We start from the raw sequence: 22,095 nt of genomic DNA on the forward strand, positions 1-22,095 counted from the left end.
TAACAAAAAAGTTTCAAAAAATCATAGAAAATTATAACAAAAAAGTTTTAAAAAATCATAGAAAATTATAAAGAAAAAGGAAAAAAATATCTGAAAATTATAACAAAAAAGTTTTAAAAAATCATAGAAAATTATAACAAAAAAGTAAAAAAATCATAGAAAATTATAACAAAAAAGTTTAAAAAATCATAGAAAATTATAACAAAAAAGTAAAGAAAATCATAGAAAATTATAAGAAAAAAGTTTAAAAAATCATAGAAAATTATATTAAAACAGTTTTAAAAAATCATAGAAAATAACAAAAAAGTTTAAAAAATCATAGAAAATTATAACAAAAAGTTTTAAAAATCATAGAAAATTATAACAAAAAAGTAAAAAAATCATAAAAAATATAACAAAAAGTTTTAAAAAATCAGAAAATTATGATAAAAAAAACTTAGAAAATTATAACAAAAAAGTTTAAAGAATCATAAAAAATTATAACAAAAAAGTAAAAAAATCATAGAAAATTATAACAAAAAAGTTTAAAAAATCACATAAAATTATAACAAAAAGTTTAAAAAATCTTAGAAAATTATAACAAAAAGTTTAAAAAATCATAGAAAATTATAACAAAAAAGTAAAAAAAATCATAGAAAATTATAAAAAAAAGTTTAAAAAATCATAGAAAATAAAGAAGTTTTAAAAATCATAGAAAATTATAACAAAAAAGTAAAAAAAACAGAAAATTATAACAAAAAGTTTTAAAAAATCATAGAAAATTATAACAAAAAAGTTTAAAAAATCATAGAAAATTATAACAAAAAAGTAAAAAGAAAATCATAGAAAATAACAAAAAAGTTTAAAAAATCATAAAAAAATTATTACAAAAAAGTTTAAAAAATCACATAAAATTATAACAAAAAAGTTTAAAAAATCTTAGAAAATAACAAAAAAGTAAAGAAAATCATAGAAAATTAAGAAGTTTTAAAAATCATAGAAAATAAAGAAGTTTTAAAAATCATAGAAAGTTATAACAAAAAAGTTTAAAAACAGAAAATTATAACAAAAAAGTTTGAAAAAATCATAGAAAATAACTAAAAAGTTTTAAAAAATCATAGAAAATTATAACAAAAAGTTTAAAAAATCTTAGAAAATTATAACAAAAAGTTTAAAAAATCATAGAAAATTATAACAAAAAAGTAAAAAAAATCATAGAAAATTATAAAAAAAAGTTTAAAAAATCATAGAAAATAAAGAAGTTTTAAAAATCTTAGAAAATTATAACAAAAAAGTAAAAAAAACAGAAAATTATAACAAAAAGTTTTAAAAAATCATAGAAAATTATAACAAAAAAGTTTAAAAAATCATAGAAAATTATAACAAAAAAGTAAAAAAATCATAGAAAATTATAACAAAAAAGTAAAAAGAAAATCATAGAAAATAACAAAAAAGTTTAAAAAATCATAAAAAAAATTATTACAAAAAAGTTTAAAAAATCACATAAAATTATAACAAAAAAGTTTAAAAAATCTTAGAAAATAACAAAAAAGTAAAGAAAATCATAGAAAATTAAGAAGTTTTAAAAATCATAGAAAATAAAGAAGTTTTAAAAATCATAGAAAGTTATAACAAAAAAGTTTAAAAACAGAAAATTATAACAAAAAAGTTTGAAAAAATCATAGAAAATAACTAAAAAGTTTTAAAAAATCATAGAAAATTATAACAAAAAAGTAAAAAAATCATAGAAAATTATAACAAGAAAGTAAAAAAATCATAGAAAATTATAACAAGAAAGTAAAAAAATCATAGAAAATTATAACAAGAAAGTAAAAAAAATCATAGAAAATTATAACAAAAAAGTTTTAAAAAATCATAGAAAATTATAACAAAAAAGTTTAAAAAAATCATAGAAAATTATAACAAAAAAGTTAAAAAGAAATCATAGAAAATTATAAAAAAAAAGTTTAAAAAATCATAGAAAATTATAATAAAAAAGTTTTAAAAAATCATAGAAAATTATAACAAAAAAGTTAAAAAGAAATCATAGAAAATTATAAAAAAAAAAGTTTAAAAAATCATAGAAAATAACAAAAAAGTTAAAAAAATCATAGTAAATTATAACAAAAAAGTTAAAAAAATCATATATTATGAAAAAAGTTTTTAAAAAAGTCATAGTATGTCAAAAAAAAAATTAATAACAAAAAAGTAAACAAAAAAACAGTTAATTATAACAAAAAAGTTTTAAAAAGTCATAATTAAGCATATTGAAAAAAGTAAAAAAAACAGAAAATTATAACAAAAAGTTTTAAAAAATCATAGAAAATTATAACAAAAAAGTAAAAAAATCATAGAAAATTATAACAAAAAAGTAAAAAGAAAATCATAGAAAATAACAAAAAAGTTTAAAAAATCATAAAAAAAATTATTACAAAAAAGTTTAAAAAATCACATAAAATTATAACAAAAAAGTTTAAAAAATCTTAGAAAATAACAAAAAAGTAAAGAAAATCATAGAAAATTAAGAAGTTTTAAAAATCATAGAAAATAAAGAAGTTTTAAAAATCATAGAAAGTTATAACAAAAAAGTTTAAAAACAGAAAATTATAACAAAAAAGTTTGAAAAAATCATAGAAAATAACTAAAAAGTTTTAAAAAATCATAGAAAATTATAACAAAAAAGTAAAAAAATCATAGAAAATTATAACAAGAAAGTAAAAAAATCATAGAAAATTATAACAAGAAAGTAAAAAAATCATAGAAAATTATAACAAGAAAGTAAAAAAAATCATAGAAAATTATAACAAAAAAGTTTTAAAAAATCATAGAAAATTATAACAAAAAAGTTTTAAAAAATCATAGAAAATTATAACAAAAAAGTTAAAAAGAAATCATAGAAAATTATAAAAAAAAAGTTTAAAAAATCATAGAAAATTATAATAAAAAAGTTTTAAAAAATCATAGAAAATTATAACAAAAAAGTTAAAAAGAAATCATAGAAAATTATAAAAAAAAAAGTTTAAAAAATCATAGAAAATAACAAAAAAGTTAAAAAAATCATAGTAAATTATAACAAAAAAGTTAAAAAAATCATATATTATGAAAAAAGTTTTTAAAAAAGTCATAGTATGTCAAAAAAAAAATTAATAACAAAAAAGTAAACAAAAAAACAGTTAATTATAACAAAAAAGTTTTAAAAAGTCATAATTAAGCATATTGAAAAAAGTAAAAAAAAAAGTCATAATAAAAAATGAAAAAAAAAGCCATATCACAAAAAATGTTAAATAATAAATCATATTTTATAGTATTTCTACCAAATGAATGAGTTTGTTGGTGTCTGAGGAGGCTGTTTACCTGCAGCCCCGTGATGACGTGTCTCTGACAGGTGTGGTCGCACCTGTAAGCCCCGCCCCCTCCCTCCACAGCAGATTACGGTCAGAGGATTGAGTTTACCCCAGTTTCACTGCTCCACCATCAGGGCTCCAGCTATTTATGGCAGGAGTCCTCTCGCCTACACACACGCTTCATTTCATTTTATCACCCTTATCTTTCAGTGTAAATAACCTAAACTCATTATTCATTCATCTGAGCTGACCTATATTACCAATATTAAGTGTCAAAAAGCGAATTATTGCTAATTTCATTGGTGTTTTTCCTCCTGTAACTGAAGCACTGTCTTATTTTGAAGGGTTTTTATTTCCCATTCAAAAATCATATTTATTTTTTTAACGAGTTTATGCTTTAAAAACATCGCAGAGACAAATAAAACACCCGTTTGTTTCTGTTTAAGGTGAAAAATGACATTAAGTGTGTAAATGAGAGTTTTAAAATGTCGGTTATCGTGTGAAAACAGGCTACAACCCTGTTTAACGGCAGCCGTTACCTTCACCTGCCTGCTCCGTTAGTGCCCGTTTGTAAACACGGTGATGTTTGAGAAAAGAAAAGATGGCGGCCAACGGCTGGATATTAAAACGGCAGTTATCATTTCACTCACCCAGACATTCCAGAGCGGTCCGGTGCGGATTTAGACCCAGGCTGCCGCTTCACTCCCGCGGTCACACACCCAGCATCGCTCCGCTCCTCCGGCTGACAGCGAGCTACAAGCTAGCTTAACAGCGAAGACTTTCAAAATAAAACTAACGTATCACCTGCAGTGCATTTTTTTTAATAGTATAGTATAACGACAAAAGTTTATAAAAAAAAGTCATAGTAAAGTATGTCAAAAAGTAAAGTGCATTTACTTATTTATGCATTTATTTATTCTTTCATTTTTTATGCACAATTTATCTATTTCTGTTTTTATTTATTAACAACAAATTAATTCATAAATTAATAAATTAAATATATTTACATTAAATTAATTTATTTCAGCATTATGCATTTATTAATTTTTTTTATTATTACTTTTTATTTATTAATTAATTTCAGTATTTATACATTTATTTATGCATTTACTTATTATTTTATTTATTTATTCAATTATTTCTTTAATCATTTATGTTTATTTCTGTTATAAAATTATAGGATGTATGAATACATGAGACTTCCTACCTCATTAACAGATGAACACAGAAATACATAAATAGATACAGGTGAACAAAAATGTAGAAATAATGTAAAGCGTTAATTTATTTATTTATTACTACTATTCTTAGACATTTTGCATTTTGATTTTTACTTGTGGTCATTTTGTGTTGACAATATTATATGAATCAGGGCCCCTGACTTAATGGCCTCTGGGCCTTTGCCCGGTAGGCCCATTCAGTAATCCATCCATGCTTCTGAAGATATATACTTGATAAATATCCCTTACTATTTGATCATTTTTCACACCGACAGTCCTCTACCAAAAGTGTTTTGGTGTTTTAGTGCTTCAGAAACGTCACTAGAAGTCAGTAAAGGACAGCAGAACGCACCAAACTAAAAGCTAAAATCAATACATTTTTGAGGAAAACGCTCCTGCCAGCACTCTCTCTAAAAAAATACTACAACCTGATTATAGAAATAACAACATTTATTTAGAAAACAGCTCAAAAGTTCAAATAAATCTTGAAAATGATCAGAAAGGAAAGCTGAAGTGCAGTTGCAGCGTTACTTGGATCAGTCATCACATCTGAGCTTCTAGGTAATGTTCATAATTGGCCCGAAGGACAAATTCAAAATAAGGTTTGGATTTCAAAACGCTCAGCTCGCCCAGCTCCAGCAGCTCTTTGACGTCAGGCAGGTACGTCTGCAGAGGAACTCCTGCAACACAAAGAGTCTTTTGTCATTCTGGGAAAATCTAAATATAAGACAGCGTGAAGACATTAGTGTACGTCCACACGATCAAAAACAACCTTTTTTTTCCTCCGTAGTTCTTAAAAGGTTTTCTCTCCACACGGCCTCGACTCAAGAAATATCTGCGCCCACATGAAACCAGCTAAAAACGCTGTAGGAGACATGCCGGGCCTGGGTGTGGCGCTGTAACTGCCACAGAAATACACCAACAACAACAGAGAAGAAGAGGCGGGGAGACGCTGTGGAGAATACAAACACCAGAGAGTTTCTTCCCAAATCCTCCTCCATCCTAGAGACAAACGTGTCCCTGTTTCTGGTGTTAGTGGAGACTTTGGTGCTGTTCTGGACTCTGATGCACCCATCACTCTGCAGTTAGTGTCCTCACTGAGCAGAGGGGGCTGCTGGGAGCCCCTTCCCCGTCCCAAAGAACTCACAGACGCCACTTTCTCACTACTTTAGAGACTTTTTACACCTTCTTAGCAACTTTATTTATAAAAATAGACTAGCGACCAGTTTAGCGACTTATTCAGAGCATCAGGGAAAAGGGAGAAATCTGTGGTCGGCCTCATTCATTCCCATGCATGTGGCTCAGAGTCCAGTTCAGTAAACAGTCTACGGGTCCGTCTCTCTCCTTTCACGCAGCAGCACTGTTGCTATGTATGTGACGCCGCGGGGTTAAAGGTCGGAAGTGGGCCGATGTGTAATCATTTAACAAAGTATGACGTTTTGCTGTCCAGACGACAACGCCATTAAATCTTCCCACTCTGGCACTCGGTCTCAAAAGATCCCGTTTTCAGGCTTCGATAACGCCGGCTGCGTGTGGATGGACTAAAGTTGTGCAATTACAGAAAAACGCGTCTCAGTGTGGACGGGCCCTTAGAATAATATGACACCGTAAGATCTGAGGAATCCATCTGTACAAACATGCTAGCTGAGAAAGGGGCTAAATAACGTTAATAAGTTTTGTCGAGGGAAAAACTGTCTGCTATTTGCTTGCCTGGATTTTCATTAGACATTTGTTTTACATTATGTTTACTTGTGTGGAGGAGTTGATACCTTAGAAATGGTTAACGGGGATCCAAATAAATATATAAATCCAAAAATTTCCATAAAATAAACCTGTTGACATCGGGACAAGGGAAAAGGGGAAGGGGAAAAATGCTAACTCACATTGAGGTTTATGACTCTATACAGAATTAGAAAGCGTTGATCTCCAATAAAAACATTTTTATGAATGTAAATAATGATAATCACATCCTCTAGTGCGTTAATAATACCTTCTGCAAATCAGAGTGATAGGATTTAGTCATTTTTTTCCAATGTGTCCATTTGTGGATTAAATAAATCGTCCTGGTTGTGCTTTTATTTTTTAAACGCGGCTTCGTGAACGTTTTTCTCACCTTCCTGGATGAGTTTGAGGAGGATCTTGACGAAGATGCTGTCCTTGGCGGCCTCCAGAGGGTCGTCCGTCCCGTCAGCAGAGGACCAGCTGGGAGGCAGAGTCAAACATTAACGTGATGTTCAGTGAGCACGGAGCATGATACATAAACAAAAACACGCCCGGTGGCTCTTACTCGTCTCTCCGGAGCACTTTGCCGAAGATCTCACACTTCAGCGAGTCGATGTCTTCGGCTTCCTCCTGCAACACGAGCACAGAAAATCCACATGAAGTCGACTTTTAACTGCCGTGAGCCCCGAACGGTCAAACCAATGAATCAGTTGGTTACCTCGTCGATGTACTCCAGCAGATCCAGAGCCTTTTTGAAGTCGTACTCGTTGGCTCGCCTGTTGTCATCGCAGATGTACAGCTGAGGAGGAGAGGAGGCTGTGAAGTTACTGTCAAGCACACACACGCATGCACGAGATAGACAAAGCAGGGACCCGCTCAGAAATACAGCTCCATCGCTCCACTCATACATTCAAAATGTACATTATAAATTATGTCTCAGGGTGTCGCTACAGATATAAACATGACAGGCAGATAGCTTCAGTTTGCGTGCGTGCGTGCGTGTGTGTACCTGTATGAGGTTGTGAGCACTGAGCAGAGGCATGGTGTCGGGGTTCTGCTGCCTGTCCTCCAGCAGCTGTCGGGGCAGAGTCTCCTGATGCAGAAGGAAGCGCTCCTGCTCCACGATGTCTGCGTGGACAGATTAAGTATTTCTTTAACAGCATAATGCAGAAACTTCATACTAGGGGCTTCGTACTTAAACATGACCAGATAAACTCGTCAAACTGAGGGAGTTACCGTCGACTTGTTTGTTGAGCTCGCTCTCCGGCAGGTTGGATGCGAGCACCGTCAGTTTACTGAGAGCCAGCAGCGTCTTCTTCTTCACAAAGTAACGCGTCTCTGTGTTGGCCTGGCTGTAGAGCGTCCTGTTGGCCTGCAGTGACACGCCACGCCACATCAGTCACAGCATCACAATTAAAACTGTGTCAAAACAGCTTGTGCATATTTTGACTTTTCTTAAATTCTAAAGACTTTTTTCTGAAGATAATATGATATGTTTGAAGACTCATCTTTATAGTCAGTGCGCTTACATGCAGTTAAAAAACCTAATTATATTCCGTATTCCGTATACTCTGGTTTTTCAAACGCCATGTAAACACCGTACCCCGGTTAACAGACCTAGTTAACTCCTTCAGTAACTCATGGAGTATTCATGCATGTAAACATCTTACCTAGAATAATATCAGTTCATGCGTCTGCACATGCTCCGTAGGTTATAACTACCCCCCCCCCCCCCACTCCCCACTGATCTACAGCCTCTAGAACACGGTCAGCAGCTCTCAGAGGGTTTAAAGGAAGCTTCTCTTTTTCTGTGTGTGCTTGTGTGAAACACAGAGCGATATGTGTGTGTGTGTGTGTGTGTGTGTGTGTGTGTGTGTGTGTGTGTGTGTGTAAAATGCAGAGGCAGTTATTCTTGCTGCTGGTTGTTATGAGCAGAGAGACGGTGACTACCAAGCTGCTGAAACAGGAAGGAAACAGAGTGCGTGCGTGTGTGTGTGTGTGTGTGTGTGCGTACGTGTGTGTGTGTGTGTGTTTCCTCTGCTCTGTACTGTGGCTGCTGAAGACGATGAAAGTGAGGAGCAATGAAGGAGCGTGGTAGTTTTTAAATCGCACTGTAAAGAAATGACTGCCGCTCAGAGGAGGAAGTCTTGGCCCTGGATGTGCAAAACGCTTCACATTGCACACAAAAAAGATATGATGAAATGGAAGGAAGGAAGGAAGGAAGGAAGGAAGGAAGAAAGGCAGGAAGAAAGGCAGGAAGGAAGGCAGGAAGGAAGGCAGGAAGGAAGGCAGGAAGGAAGGAAGAAGGGCAGGAAGGAAGGCAGGAAGGAAGGAAGTGAGGCAGGAAGGAAGGAAGCAAGCAGGGTTCTTACACTTTTTCAAAGGTCAAATTCAAGCACTTTTCAAGCACTTTCAAGGTAAATTTAAGGTTTTCCAGCACCTTACAGCTGTGGTAAATTACATGTTTGTACAAATACATACATGTTGAAAATTATTTCATGTTTAAATCATGTTAAAAAAAGATGGCATTTGGCTGTTTTCTTACACCAGAAGAATGAGAAATTAAATTTCTGTTTTATGGCTCTTTGTTGTGAAAGAAATACGGAAATTATTTCAAGCACTTTATCCAAAACTCAAGCGCTTTTCAAACCTTGAAAACACAACACTAAAATTCAAGCATTTTCAAGGATTTCAAGCACCTTTATGAACCCTGAGGAAGGTAAATGAAAGTAAGGAGCCTTCAGGTCAGCAGCTACTGAGGAAGTGAAAAAATAGAAGGAATGAGGCGAGATTACAAACAAAGTCCTAATCACGCCGTGCAAAACGCTTCACATTGCACGCAAAAAAAGATGTGAGGAAAAGAAAGAGGAAGGAAGGAAGGACAGAAGGAAGGAAGGAAGGAATGAAGAAAGGAAGGAAGGAAGGAAGGAAGAAAGGAAGGTAAATGAAAGTAAAGAAGCCTTCCGAGGTCGACAGCTACTGAGGAACTTTTATTTATAGTCTCGGAGGATGTGGTTTTCATAGCATGGTGTGTGTGTGTGTGTGTGTGTGTGTGTGTGTGTGTGTGTGTGTGTGTGTGTGTGTGTGTGTGTGTGTGTGTGTGTGTGTGTGTGTGTGTGTGTGTGTGTGTGTCGTACGCTGTGGTAGTCGTGGACGTGGATGTGGTGCAGCCAGCTCAGGTGCTGGTGAGACTGCAGGAAGCTGGCCAGCTGTTGGTGCTGAGCGGCCGGCTGGGACAGCAGCTTTCCCCTCTTCCCCTTCTCCATGTACCAGCGGAACAGGAAGTCAGCAAAGTTCTGCGGCGGGAAGTGAAGAGACGACTTTAAGTCTCAAAATACTACAACTTTAGTCTCAAAATACTAAAACTCACAATAGTGTTAGAAAAACAGCCCTTTTTTCAGCTTTGTGACGTTTTTTCCAGGTAAAAGACTTAATATATATCTTCAGAAGGAGAAGAATTTTCTCAACACAAGTACAAACACGTGGTTTTCTCTGAACAGGAAGAGACGGTTTGCGGTTCTCTGAGTACCTGGTCTGCGAACTTGGTCATGTAGTGCTGCAGGCGGCTCTGGTTGTCCGTCTGCTCGCACATCTGGACCAAGATGTCGAAGTCACAGTACTTCTCGGCCAGCGCTGCCACCCACTGGTACTGACCCAGCTCCACTGCAACACGTCACAAGGTCAAAGTGAAAACAGTCAGCAACTCAAGCCTGCTGCAAGACTTCAAAAATACTCACAATGAGGAAAACTCTCCTCAGCAGTGGTGCAAAGTAACTAAATACATTTACTCAAGTGCTGTACTGAAGTACAAACGTGAGGTACAGACAGAAAAGGACCTGCGACAAAGTTCCTGCCTGAAATCAAACCTCCAATCTCTTTTTGTGAAGTCTATGATTTTAATCTTATCAGACTCTCAGTACGTTCAGTCCTCCACTCACATAACGGAGCCAGCAGCTCAGAGCGGCGTTGGCCGTACTCCATCTCTAGGCTGTTGTAGCGCTCCTGTTGGGCCCCCGGGGGCCTCTGCTGCTGCAGGGAGGTCAGCTGCGCCACATAGCCGCCCAGGTAGATGTCCAACAGCGCCACCAGCTGCTCGCAAAGGGCGCTGCGCAGCTCCGAGTCGGCGTGGGGGTACACCGAGCGCAGGATGATCTCGTGCTGGCGGGAGATGATGGAGCGAACACCACCGACACCTCCTGACGCTGGAGGAGAGGAGATAATACGTTATTCTACTACATAAAGACGATAAATCGATTATGAAAATAATTGTTAGCTGCAGCTTAAATCTAAATTAAACCACACTTTCAGTCTCACTTGGGCTCAAATCTGTCCGCTGTCGGGCGGCAGCAAATTGAACACTTACCTGTCCACGGGATGTACTCCGGCTCTGCAGCAGCGTTTTCAGAAGCTCTGTACATGAAGGCCTTCGTCTCTCTGTACTGACCAGCAGCCTGAAGCATGTCCTGCACACAGACAACAAGTATTAGGATTTTTTTTTCCCTTAGAGTTTATTTCGGACTTATAATAAAGACACGGACCAGATTTTTCCAGGAGAACTCTCTCCTAGGATACGTTTGAATGATTTGTGCACAAACATCTCCTTCTACCAGCAGAAGAATCTGAAAACACCTCTCTAGTGATAAACTGCTCTGATAGGAGTCAGTACAGTCATGTCAGACACTTGAGGTCAGAAACAGAAGGGTAGCAGACGGATCTTTAAGCGTTTACCTTGACGATGTTGTTGACAGTGAGAACCACCTCGGCCCACTGCACCGAGTCCACCGGGTTCTCCTTCAGACTCCGCTCCTCCTCGTCCAGCAGACAGTCGAACACTGAGGAGATCTGTGACACCTGCGAGGGCACCGCAAACACAAGAGTCAGCCTCTACACGCCACACGGATCATGAGCGCGAGAAAGAACACCATGAAAACACAAACCTCTCTGAAGAAGACGTCGGCCGCGGTGAGGCTGGGAGCCACCGCTGCGTTGCTCCTCTGCAGCGCGATGCCGATGGCCCGGTTCACCAGCTCGCCGTGTTTGGCGTGGTGGTTCTTCAGCACCATCGCTGCCTGAAGCTTCTCAGCGTGTTCGCACAGCAGCAGGCGTGTCGCCAAGGGAGTGGAGCGCACTGTCACCTGGCCGAGCCGCTCCAGCAGACCCACCTGACAGGAGGAGCGCAGAGACCATCATTTAATATTATATTGACTCTACCTTTCTGTTATTTCTAAATCCAGTCTTAGATCTATAATTATTATATATTATAATATCAATAATACACTTTGCTTTATTACAATAAAACCATTATATTTGATATTCTGTTCCATGTTATATTCAGTGTCAGAAATGAAGGGAAATGAAAAGAAATCCCAGAAAAAATGTGACTGACATTATTTTTGATTTACTTATTTTATTGTTCCCTTTTTATCATGTTCTTTAAATATTGTATTGTTAACATTTTAGAATCTATTTTATTTATCTAGTTCTTTAGTTATTGTGTTGTTAGAGGTTTTAAATCTATTTTATTGTTTGATTTTTATCAAGTTCTCCAATTATTTTATTGTTATAACCTTTAAATCTATTTTATTTTTGGAGGAATTCTTAAAGAGAGCTCTGTGTGTGTGTGTGTGTGTGTGTGTGTGTGTGTGTGTGTGTGTGTGTGTGTGTGTGTGTGTGTGTGTGTGTGTGTGTGTGTGTGTGTGTGTGTGTGTGTGTGTGTGTGTGTGTGTGTGTGTGTGTGTGTGCGTGCGTGCGTGCGTGCGTGCGTGCGTGCGTGCGTGCGTGCGTGCGTGCGTGCGTGCGTGCGTGCGTGCGTGCGTGCGTGCGTGCGTGTACCTGGAGCAGGAAGTCCATGAAGCAGCCGTGGGCCTTCATCTTGTCCTCCAGCTGGTGGAGGATGATGAGGGAAGTGAGGGGAAAGCCGGCGCTCTCTGGAAGAACAGAAATCCCCAAAAAATAAATAAAAATAAAAGAATAAAATATAAAAATGTATTCAGGTTATTTGATATAACTGTGTTTTTTTTTCTGATCAATTTCTGTAAGACTTTATTCAGTTTTTTATGTTATATGTTGTATTAAAGGGGAATTACTGCATTTATGAAAACAATAAAAACATGTTATATATGTTGTATTAAAGGGGAATTAATGCATTTATGAAAACAATAAAAACATGTTATATATGTTGTTGTAAAGAAACTGAAAAAAAGCTGTTTTTAGGGTGAAAATGTCTTTAACTTTAACATTAAAATGCAGATTGTTTTGGTCGAATCTTACGACTCACAATCTAATATATTACCTAAAGATTAGGGTCTGGCAGTGTTGTTAGATAAATATAGATATAATATAGTATAAGTCTTGTAATTTAACATTGTAAAGAGAAAAGGGCAGGTGGATAGACCGTCTCTCTCCCCCTCCTGTTCCCCTCCTCACCGTCGGGGACGGACTCGGCCCAGCGGGGGTCGGAGGCCGGGTAATCGTCCACCAGGTCCAGGTTGATTCGAGTCACCACGCCGTCCAGCTCCGCTCCCTCCTCGCCGTCACCGTCGGCGGGGAAGAGCTCATCCGTGACCGTCTGAGCGCCCACCAGATCGTTCCTGACAGAGGAGCGAAGGTTACTTTTCTTTTTACAGTGTCACAGCGAATAAAATCTCAGTCATAGATCGTGCAGCTTCAGTCTGAAAACTGCTGATCACAGCTTTATTATTCTTTTTTTGATGCACTATATAAAAACAGTCGTTATAATATCGACAATAATACATGAAATGTGATTGGAGATTAGTCTCACTTGTCTTACAGCAACTAGAAAATAGTTTACATTTGTGTACACGGTTTCTGTTAATCATTTATTGTATTAAGGGCGCACTCACACTGTCCTTCCACACCGGGCCAAAACTGTTTTTTCAGCTAAAGCCTAGTGTGTTTGACCAGTGTGAGTGCAACCGCTCTGCGCATAACTGACCGCAGTGCGAGAGGTGGGCTTTTGTAGAGCGCGTTTGCACATGTACGAGCGCGCGCACGTGTACAATGCCTACGGCGGTTCTGACGTAATTTTCTGTGCGCCTGTTCGGACATAGAAAATAGAAGGACGAACCATGTGCGGACATTTAACAACAACAACAATGGCGGTGAAAGGTTCACGTTGGTGTGATGCGGAGGTGGAGTGTTTACTGCAGATTTGGTCGATGAAAAGATTCAAAAACAGTCGACAAGACGCACAAAAACTCTGAGGGCTATGGAAAGATTTGTAAACAAAGAGACGCATCACGATGACGTCAGTCAATGCGTGTGACGTGTTACGGCGTGATGACGTATGGGCAGCAAGAAGCATTTGCGCGAGGCCCAGGCAGTGTGAGTACAAACGGGCCTGGGGCGTTGGGGGAGAGGGAGGGGGGACAAGTACCCTAAAGCCCGGGGCACGGTGCGGAAGGACAGTGTGAGTGCGCCGTAAGTGTCCATTTCATTATAATATAGGTGAAATAAGTACCGCAATAGTTACTTTCCATAGTAACTAGTCGCTTTTACGATTTGTAACTCAGTAATTAATTCAGTTTTTGGGAGAAGTAACTAGTAATTGTAACAAATGACTGTTTAAAATTAACGTGGCCAACACCCTCTCTCACTAAATACACTGACCCTCTGCAGAAACCGTGTGATGTATGATTCAGACGAAAGAATAAAGTATTGTGTGCAACCAGCAGTATTTTCCAAACCATCAATAAAAGATTCTGTTTCTTTTAAAAAGGGACTTGTGGGTAATTTACTGACGTACCGACAGAAATGCAAGAACGCCGCCTTCAGCAGTTTGGTTTTGTCCTCCTGAGCTACGGGCTCTGCTCTGGTCGGAGTCTCCATGGCTGAAACCTTCGACACAAAAACCAGTGTGAACATTAGAAATGCATTTAAGATTCAGACCGAACGCATTATCACACGCACGGTTCCCACGCTTCTCCACAAATGGCCGACCAACGTTTCCTAACTGGATTTTCAATATGTGAATCTTTTGCATAATGTAGGAATTAACGTGTCTTCTTTTAAGTCGACGGCCTTTTCTCCGTGTAGCTGCTGCCAGTTTGAGTTTTACCTCCGGAGCTGCAGCCAGCGAGGAGCACAGCGAGTCCTCCATGGTCTCCGGCAGGATGGAGGCGCTCTCCCGGGCCACCACCGCCACCAGGCCGCTGTTCTGGGAGAAAAACACGGGCAGGTTGGCGCAGCAGCCTCCTCCACGTACACCGTCACCTGGACAGGCGGAGGGAGAGGGAAACATCGTCATCATCAGACATACAGAGATTTTTTCTGCTCATCTGACTCTTCAGTCTGACGTAACACCCTTTCAAAATAAGATTTCCTGGGTCCAAACGCTCCGTTGAAAGAAAACAGACAACAGCGGCAGAACGTGAACAATCACGATCACCTCTACTGTCAGTTAGACACATTTTCATTGATAGGAAAGAGGTCAAACGGGGAACATGGCAACGCTGCGTTGTAGAAATACAAGGCCTTGGACCGGCTTAGACCCGGAAATCATATTTTGAAAGGGCGTCATGTCTTAACAGCCAGATTGTGTGGTTCCTTATGATCAGGTCCATTTGATTTTACATGTTTTCTTTCCTTTTTTTAAGTTTAAACCCCCAAAAAAGAATTACATTGCTTTTAATAAGGTCCTGCACATTTCTACCGTCAGAAACTCATTTATTTATGTACTTTCTTCATGAGCAAACAAAATACTTTCTGATATATGCTGCTGCAGAGGTTTGGTGTTATTTTGAGCAGCAATATTTGGTTAAAAAAGACGTTTGAATGCCTTCCCCGTAATGCCCCGAGCTAATCAGTGTTAGCCACGCCAGGCTGTTAGCAACTCTACCGGATTCTCCATTTCTGAAAACAGTTCTATACGAACGTTCATCTAGAGATCGTTGTAATGAGAGAGCATTTTTCCTTCAGAGACTTAAAGATAATTTTCTCACCAGGTGAGTTAAAGCTGATTTTCTCATCAGGTAGTCCTCCCCTGCTGGTGCCAGTGGAGCAAGCAAACACCATCTCCTCGTTGTACAGGAAGGCCGTGGAGCCGGGGAAGCGCGGCAACGCCAGCCGCGTAGCCTGTAGAGCCTCCTCACTCTGAGGAAACAAAATATTGAAAGAAAGTGTATTGTATAATGTTTATACACTGCTTAAGAAAAATAATAAAAAAGTCTCAAAAAATTAAATAAAACAATTTCTCTTATAAACTTAAAAAGGAACCTGTAGTTAAAAGAGTTTTGGTTGCATTTGTCAATGTTTTTAGAAATGAATTTCCACTAGAATACAATGAAGGAGACATGAATTTAGTTTGTGGTGAAATTTTAAAACTGTGAAGTGAAGAAAGAGAGCGATGTGAGACAAAGATACTCTGTGAGGCTTTTGACAAGCAGGAAGGGAGTCCACCCCTGCAGGATCAGGATCAGGATCAGGATCAGGACTGACCTGGAATGGAGTGGAGTACTTGGTGACTTCCACGGTGAAGTGGTCGGAAATGGCAGCTCCGGTGTCCATCAGGGTGACCAGGCAGAAGTAAGCCAGGCAGGGAGTGTCTGACGGGTGCCAGGCTGCAGCCAGAACCACCAGACCGGCTCTAAAAAACACGTAGCACAGACTCCGGTTTTATTTGGGTTTATTTCAACACTTACCCAGAAGTGATCATCAGAGGTGCAGCTCAATTATCAATGATCTTCTATTGTTTATGTTTATAATAAGCAGATAACACCAATGATTCTTTTAAATGTATGCAGTATCTTTTGTGTAACTCCTCAGTACACAAGGCGGTCTCGAAGACTACTTCTTTCTGCATACAAGGATCCTCCCTTTAGTGACTGATTATATGTGATTATTAAGTCCAAGCTTCCATTTGTCTCCTTGCAGGACAGATTTATTTGTTGAAAAGTAAACAAAACCGTCCATTTCCCATTTACTGACCTTGATTTAAAGGTCATACATGACATTCAGTTAGAGAGGATTAATAATAATAATAATATATAATAGAAAGATATTGTTATGGTGCGTATAATCTGGAATTTCAGACTAAAACACAACACAAAGCACCATTTGCACAGCACTATTATTAACAGGGGACCTCATGTGATTTAGAAATTACCTTCCCAAGCCTGTGTTTCATGCAGTGCATTCACACGAGATCAATCTGTATTTTTCTCAAATTTACTGACATTATCCCCTGAACATGTTAGCGGCCGTGCCTTCCCCTTTAAGAGTCTGTTAGAGGTCCGTTATGGGGAGTATCTCTCACGTGTTTGTGCAGAAAGCACCACAACACACGCCGCGGTGACAGAGGAGCGTACGTGTTCAAGGTGGTTAAATGGGAATAGTCTGATAAAAAGTCTCAAGAGTAACTCAAGCATGCTTTCCAACATTACCTTGAGAAAAACAGGTTGAACTTTTATTCTGAAGTGTAGAATAAGCAGGAAGTCATGCACATACAAACACACGGATGAACAACACACTCACTGGCTGAGCTTCATATCCAGGTACTTCACGTTGGCTCCCTCCTTCAGCTCCTCGTAGTTGCTCTCTGACCCCTGGAGGGAGAGAAATGTTTAATGTTGGACCATGAAGGGCATCTGCATACTTTAAGGACACGTTTCACTATGGTTTTCAATGCGGGACTTCTAATTTAATTAAATATTATTTACGGTGCCAAATCATAACAAAAGTTATCCCAAGACACTTTACCTATAGGGTAGGTAAAGACCACACTCTATGACTTATTCATGATTGAGGGGCCGTCGTAATTATACGTATGGTAGCTCATATAAGTGAATGAACTCTAAACCGAGACATGTTTATCGCACAGCATTTTATTAAAGCTAAATGCTGAAAGACTGTAATTAATAACTGTGAACCTGTAAAGCCCTACAGACAGTAACAGCAGGGATGGACTTTTAACCAGGAACTACAAAATAAAACACAAGTCTTTGCTTCATTGGCTTTAGATGGAGTTACATACTCACTCAATAAATGAGAATCTCAGTCACATGGCGAACGGTAACCATGGTAACCCGACACCAGTCAACACCCAGCTGGATTAGTTTCATATCATCTACAGGTCGGCTGTGTTACGTTGGTAAACTTGTTTTGATTTGCATAAATCAATATATCTATTTTATTTTAGAAAGTGAGATAATAGTCTGGAAACAACACAAACATCCAAACTCTGCCTTTTCCCTTTCTTATCCGGACCTGGACATTACTCAAATTAAATTCCACACTTTTACATACTGCGTAGCAACCCTGAGTCTGATATATAATCACGTGGATTCTGGTACTGACCCAGATGGCGTCCGCGATGCTCTCGGTCAGAGCTCTCTGGGCGTCCCAGCTGAGGATCTGGTGCTCCCAGCTGTCGTCCACCTCCCATTTACTTAGACTGGAGCTGGTCAGTGTGTACAGGCAGCTGGCTCCGCCCACCCACAGCACGCTGTGGAGCTGCAGCGGGAAAAAAAAACCAACAAAGACAGAGGACACGTTGTCAGGTTGGAGCTGTTCCCCCACTGAACTCTGAACTGAAATCTGTTAGCATGACTCACTGTGTCGTTGGCAGGTGGGGAGAGGATGCCGAACAGGCTGGAGACGCGGCGTCCAATGCCCGAGAGCATGCCCTGACCCTGCTGCAGGGCTCGGTACTGCAGCTTTCCTGAGGAATCTGCACTCGCTCTCAACAGATGACTTCTCTCTGAGGACAAGACGAAGCTTCCACCCTGGCAGAGGAGAAAAAAGTGAGGAATAAAGACAAAAGCAGGGGCGATTGGTTTGGTTTGTTCGATGTTTTAGCTGCAAACGCATCAAAACAAATCAGATCCACTGACATTGACAGCAACAACAAAGTTGCAGAGGTCTCCCAGGTCCACGTCAGTCTCCGTGTAGTTGCCCTCCTGGGTCAGGCAGGGCCAAAAGCGAGCCATTCCCTCCACAGCCACCGCCAGGACGGAGATGGACTGAACGGAGGCCGTCTCCAGAGGAGCGGCGGACGACACGGCCACGAGGTCGGCTGTGTAGTTGTACTCACTGCTGGGCAGCTGCAGCTCCTTACACACCGACAGCTGCAGGAAAACACACAGAGTCGGAGGATTTTAAGACTTGAATTATGAATCTGTGAGTGTTTCCTTTAGGGCTGCATCTCCGATCAACAGTCCAATACTAAAATATGTTCAGTTTACAACCATATAACACAGAGAACGTAGCAGTTTGTCACAATTAAGAAGCCGTCTACCTTAGCCACAGCAGTCTGGCAGATCTTCCAGATGATCAGTCTCTCTCCACAAACCATCCAAGCCCAGCCGCTCTCATTCACCTTCACTGAGATCCGGTCGTCAACTAGAAGGACCCGCACACGCAGAAAATGTTCGGTTTAAATACCCGAACAGGAAGCAGTACTTTTACCAAACCCTGACGCGAACAGAAACTTAATTTCGCCCCAAACAGAGATGAGGTTTTCCTTTACCGTCAGCCATCGTCAGCGCCTCCATCACTTTTACAGGCAGCGACGAGCCGAAGGTTTGGACGTCATAGTTGATTGAATCTGTAGCTGCGTGGGACTGCACTCTGGTGGGAGTGGACCTGACGGAGAGAAAGATTCAGAGGTAAACAGAGTGAACGAATGCTCACGACAATCAGCTGAGTATTGAGCTGCAACTGCTTTGGTGCCGTTGAACTGTTTTAAGAGATGTTTCTTAAATGTAGTCTACCGTCATTGATATCAATGAAGTGAATAATCTCAGTGGTGGAGGAAATATTCAGATCCTTTACTCAAATGAAATTACTTATAATACACTGTGAAAATACTCCATTACAAGTTAATCATGAAAATGAAGTTAAAAGTATTAAAAGTATAAAAATGTCCCCTGTTTTAAATATTATTATTAGCTCAAGCATTAATGTATTTACTAAATGTATTTAGTCACTTTCCACCACTGGAAACCAACTTTATATAAGATAAGATAGTCCTTTATTATTCTCACAGTGGGGAAATTTACAGGGTCACAGCAGATGCAAAACACAAAACAATCATAATAATAATAACAACAACAATAATAGTTTATGTACACAGTAAAAAAACACAAATTAACAGTTAAAAATAGCTAAAATGTAAAGTGACAGTAAAACACAAAAGTGAGAAATAAATAAAATGAAATAGTATTAAAATAATTTTGCATTTAAGTGAATTAGTTTGAGGTAGGTGCTCTTAAACTGGCAGCTGGGTAACAGTTAAAATAGGAAAAAAAAACTGTAATATATTTTAAAAAAAAGGTACAAATAACTAAAATGACCTAAAATAGGTCATAACTATAAAATTATTAGGCATTTTTACCTTTAAAAAATATGTAAAATATGTGGTAAAGTGACGGTAAAACACAAAAGTGATAAATAAATAAAATAAAATATTATTAAAGTATTGTTGTATGAGTGTATTAGTTTTAGGTAGGTAATCCTAACAAACTGGCAGCTGGCCAGTCTAAAATAAAAATAACAGTAACAGTTAAAAATAGGAATAAACTGTAATACATATTTTTTTAAAAGGTAAAAAAAATACCTAAAATTACCTAAAATAGGTCAAAACTGTCAAATGATTTGGTATTTTTAACTTAAAAAAATTATTAAAATATGTGGTAAAGTGACAGCAAAACACAAAAGTGTTTAATAAATGAATAAAACAAAAATAAATACATTAAATAAAAAATATCGTCCTAATAGTAACCTCCATAAAGTGGGGATTTATTACAAAAATGTTGTATTTGACTGCATCAGTTTAATCTCGGTGCTCCTAATAAACTGGCAGCTGAGTAAACACACACAAAAACAGCAGTCACCGGTACATGTGTCACTCACCTGGCCGACAGAGTGCTCCTCCTCACCGGGGAGAACAGCAGACTGGTGGCCGCTCCAGAGACGCTCTTCCTCCCGGGGGTCCTGCCCTGCTGCCTGCGGCCGGGGCTCGGGGCGGAGCGGGGGCTAAACATCCCTGCTGTGATACCGCTACTGCTAAACAGCTGAGAAATATGTAAAAAATTAAATATAGTTAACCAAAAACAGCATAACCAACAGCGCTAACCGTTAACTCCAAACAGCGCGCGGTACCGTCGCTTCAAATATACGTCATCAGTGGGTCAACGGAAAGTCCCGCCCACCAACCGCCAACTTTTTATTTTTATTTTCTTCTATTTACTTATTTTATTATTAACAATGATCTCATTATCTCGGCAATATACATTTTACACAAATGTCCTATTTTTATGTATTTTTAAATTAGATGAAACTAAACAAACTACGTCATCACTGGGGCAACGGGAAGTCCCGCCCTCCATCCTCCGCCCTCTAAAACGATTTTTTAAAATTCATTTTTATTTTATTTTATTTACTTCTTTTATTATTAAAAAAAATCTAATTTTGTTGGAAAAATACTTTACACATAAATGTCCTATTTTTTATTTATTTTTAAATTAGATAAAAATAAACAAAAAATAATTGATGACTCTAAAATCACCCGTAGGTGTGAATGGTTGTGTGTCTCTGTTCGTCTCTATGTGCCCTGTGATAGACTGGCGTCCTGTCCAGGGTGGACCCCGCCTCACGCCTGATGTCAGCTGGGATCGACTCCAGCTCCACACTGTGTAGGAACCCTGTTAAAAAGCCAAGAGGAGGTGCAGATGGCTTTTTCTTCAATGGATGTTTTTCACAATAAAGCAAAAAGTTCAATGGTAGAACTATCTACCTGTGCACTCAAAGTTAGACCAACAATCAGCAGTATCTCTCTGTTTTCAAGTCAAAAGGTCATATTGTTTGTTAAACAAATGGGCATAAGATGTTAGGATGCAGCTTATGTAAGAAACGGGTCCAATTTGGTGACACGATTTGCACAGATATCCTACATCCAACGTGGAGACAGTGGTGGTTTGTCATCTGTCAGTGTTGATTGTGGGTATTCAAATGTAGGAAGCATGAAGAGGAAGGTTTCTGTGTGAGCCCTGATCACCTTGATCCTGGGACGGCTGCTGAAAAACACTGGTTTCTAAAAGGTAAAGTGATCTTTAATGCTTGTTTTTTTTCATAGATTACAACAACATCCTGTTCCTCAGCTTTAGGGATGCAACTAATGATTATTTTTCTTTATCGATTAATCTGCTTATTATTATCTCGGTAAATCGATTTGTCTTTTGAAAAATGTCCAATTTATCAAAGTCCAAGGTGACGTCTTTAAATGTCTTGTTTTGTCAGTTCAACACCTTGGAAAATTCAGTTTAATATGATATAAAACAGAGGAAAAATGTTTGATTTTTGCACGCTAAATTGTTTTAGGATAAATTGCTTATTAACATTTTTTGCGATTATTTTTCTGTTGATCGATTCATTGATTAAATGACTAATCATTGCAGCTCCTCCAATAAGACAATAAGGCTCCTGACAGCTTTAGAAACATTTTTATATTCTGATTGTAATCTAAATTGTAGTTTTCCACCTTTGAGTTCCACTTGTTAGTAAAATATTACCAAAGGGCTATTTTTATCTATTTATTCATATATATATTTATATTTTCTGCCATTTTTTTGCGTGAAAAAAAACATTTTAACGATCAATCGATTGTTGAAACAGATGGAGATCGTTTTTCTGGCGACTGATTAATCGACTGATAGTTGCTGCTTTTCTTAACTTACCATTGAAAACTTCCTCAGCAGAAATCACAGGTTTCACAGCTACACAGAAATAATTATGTTGCGTTTATTTCCCTTAATTGAATCCCGTTGTGTTGTTTAGTGCAAGGCTGCGTTTCATTTCACTTTTTTTAACTTTCA

General features: G+C 37.9%; 1 protein-coding gene across 1 annotated transcript; it reads right to left on the reverse strand.

Annotated features, from left to right (window-relative positions):
• Nucleotides 1-5,086: 5,086 nt before the first annotated feature.
• Nucleotides 5,087-20,267, reverse strand: nup133 (nucleoporin 133; the record flags this gene model as incomplete). The annotated part of the gene is made up of 25 exons (XM_083933388.1): nt 20,135-20,267; nt 18,750-18,865; nt 18,519-18,622; nt 18,115-18,348; nt 17,836-18,006; nt 17,579-17,734; nt 16,757-16,827; nt 15,722-15,869; nt 15,226-15,376; nt 14,343-14,497; nt 14,031-14,122; nt 12,692-12,855; nt 12,098-12,192; nt 11,203-11,427; nt 10,994-11,116; nt 10,629-10,728; nt 10,204-10,467; nt 9,795-9,928; nt 9,403-9,561; nt 7,502-7,637; nt 7,275-7,393; nt 6,984-7,064; nt 6,831-6,895; nt 6,657-6,745; nt 5,087-5,223 (listed from the first exon to the last, which is right to left on the reverse strand). Exons 1-25 carry the CDS (start codon nt 20,263-20,265, stop codon nt 5,087-5,089), a joined length of 3,420 nt encoding a protein of 1,139 aa, XP_083789514.1. The 5' UTR covers nt 20,266-20,267.
• Between the last annotated feature and the right edge of the window lie 1,828 nt (nt 20,268-22,095).

Source organism: Echiichthys vipera (assembly GCF_963691815.1).
Source record: "Echiichthys vipera genome assembly, chromosome: 2".
Lineage (NCBI taxonomy): Eukaryota > Metazoa > Chordata > Actinopteri > Perciformes > Trachinidae > Echiichthys > Echiichthys vipera.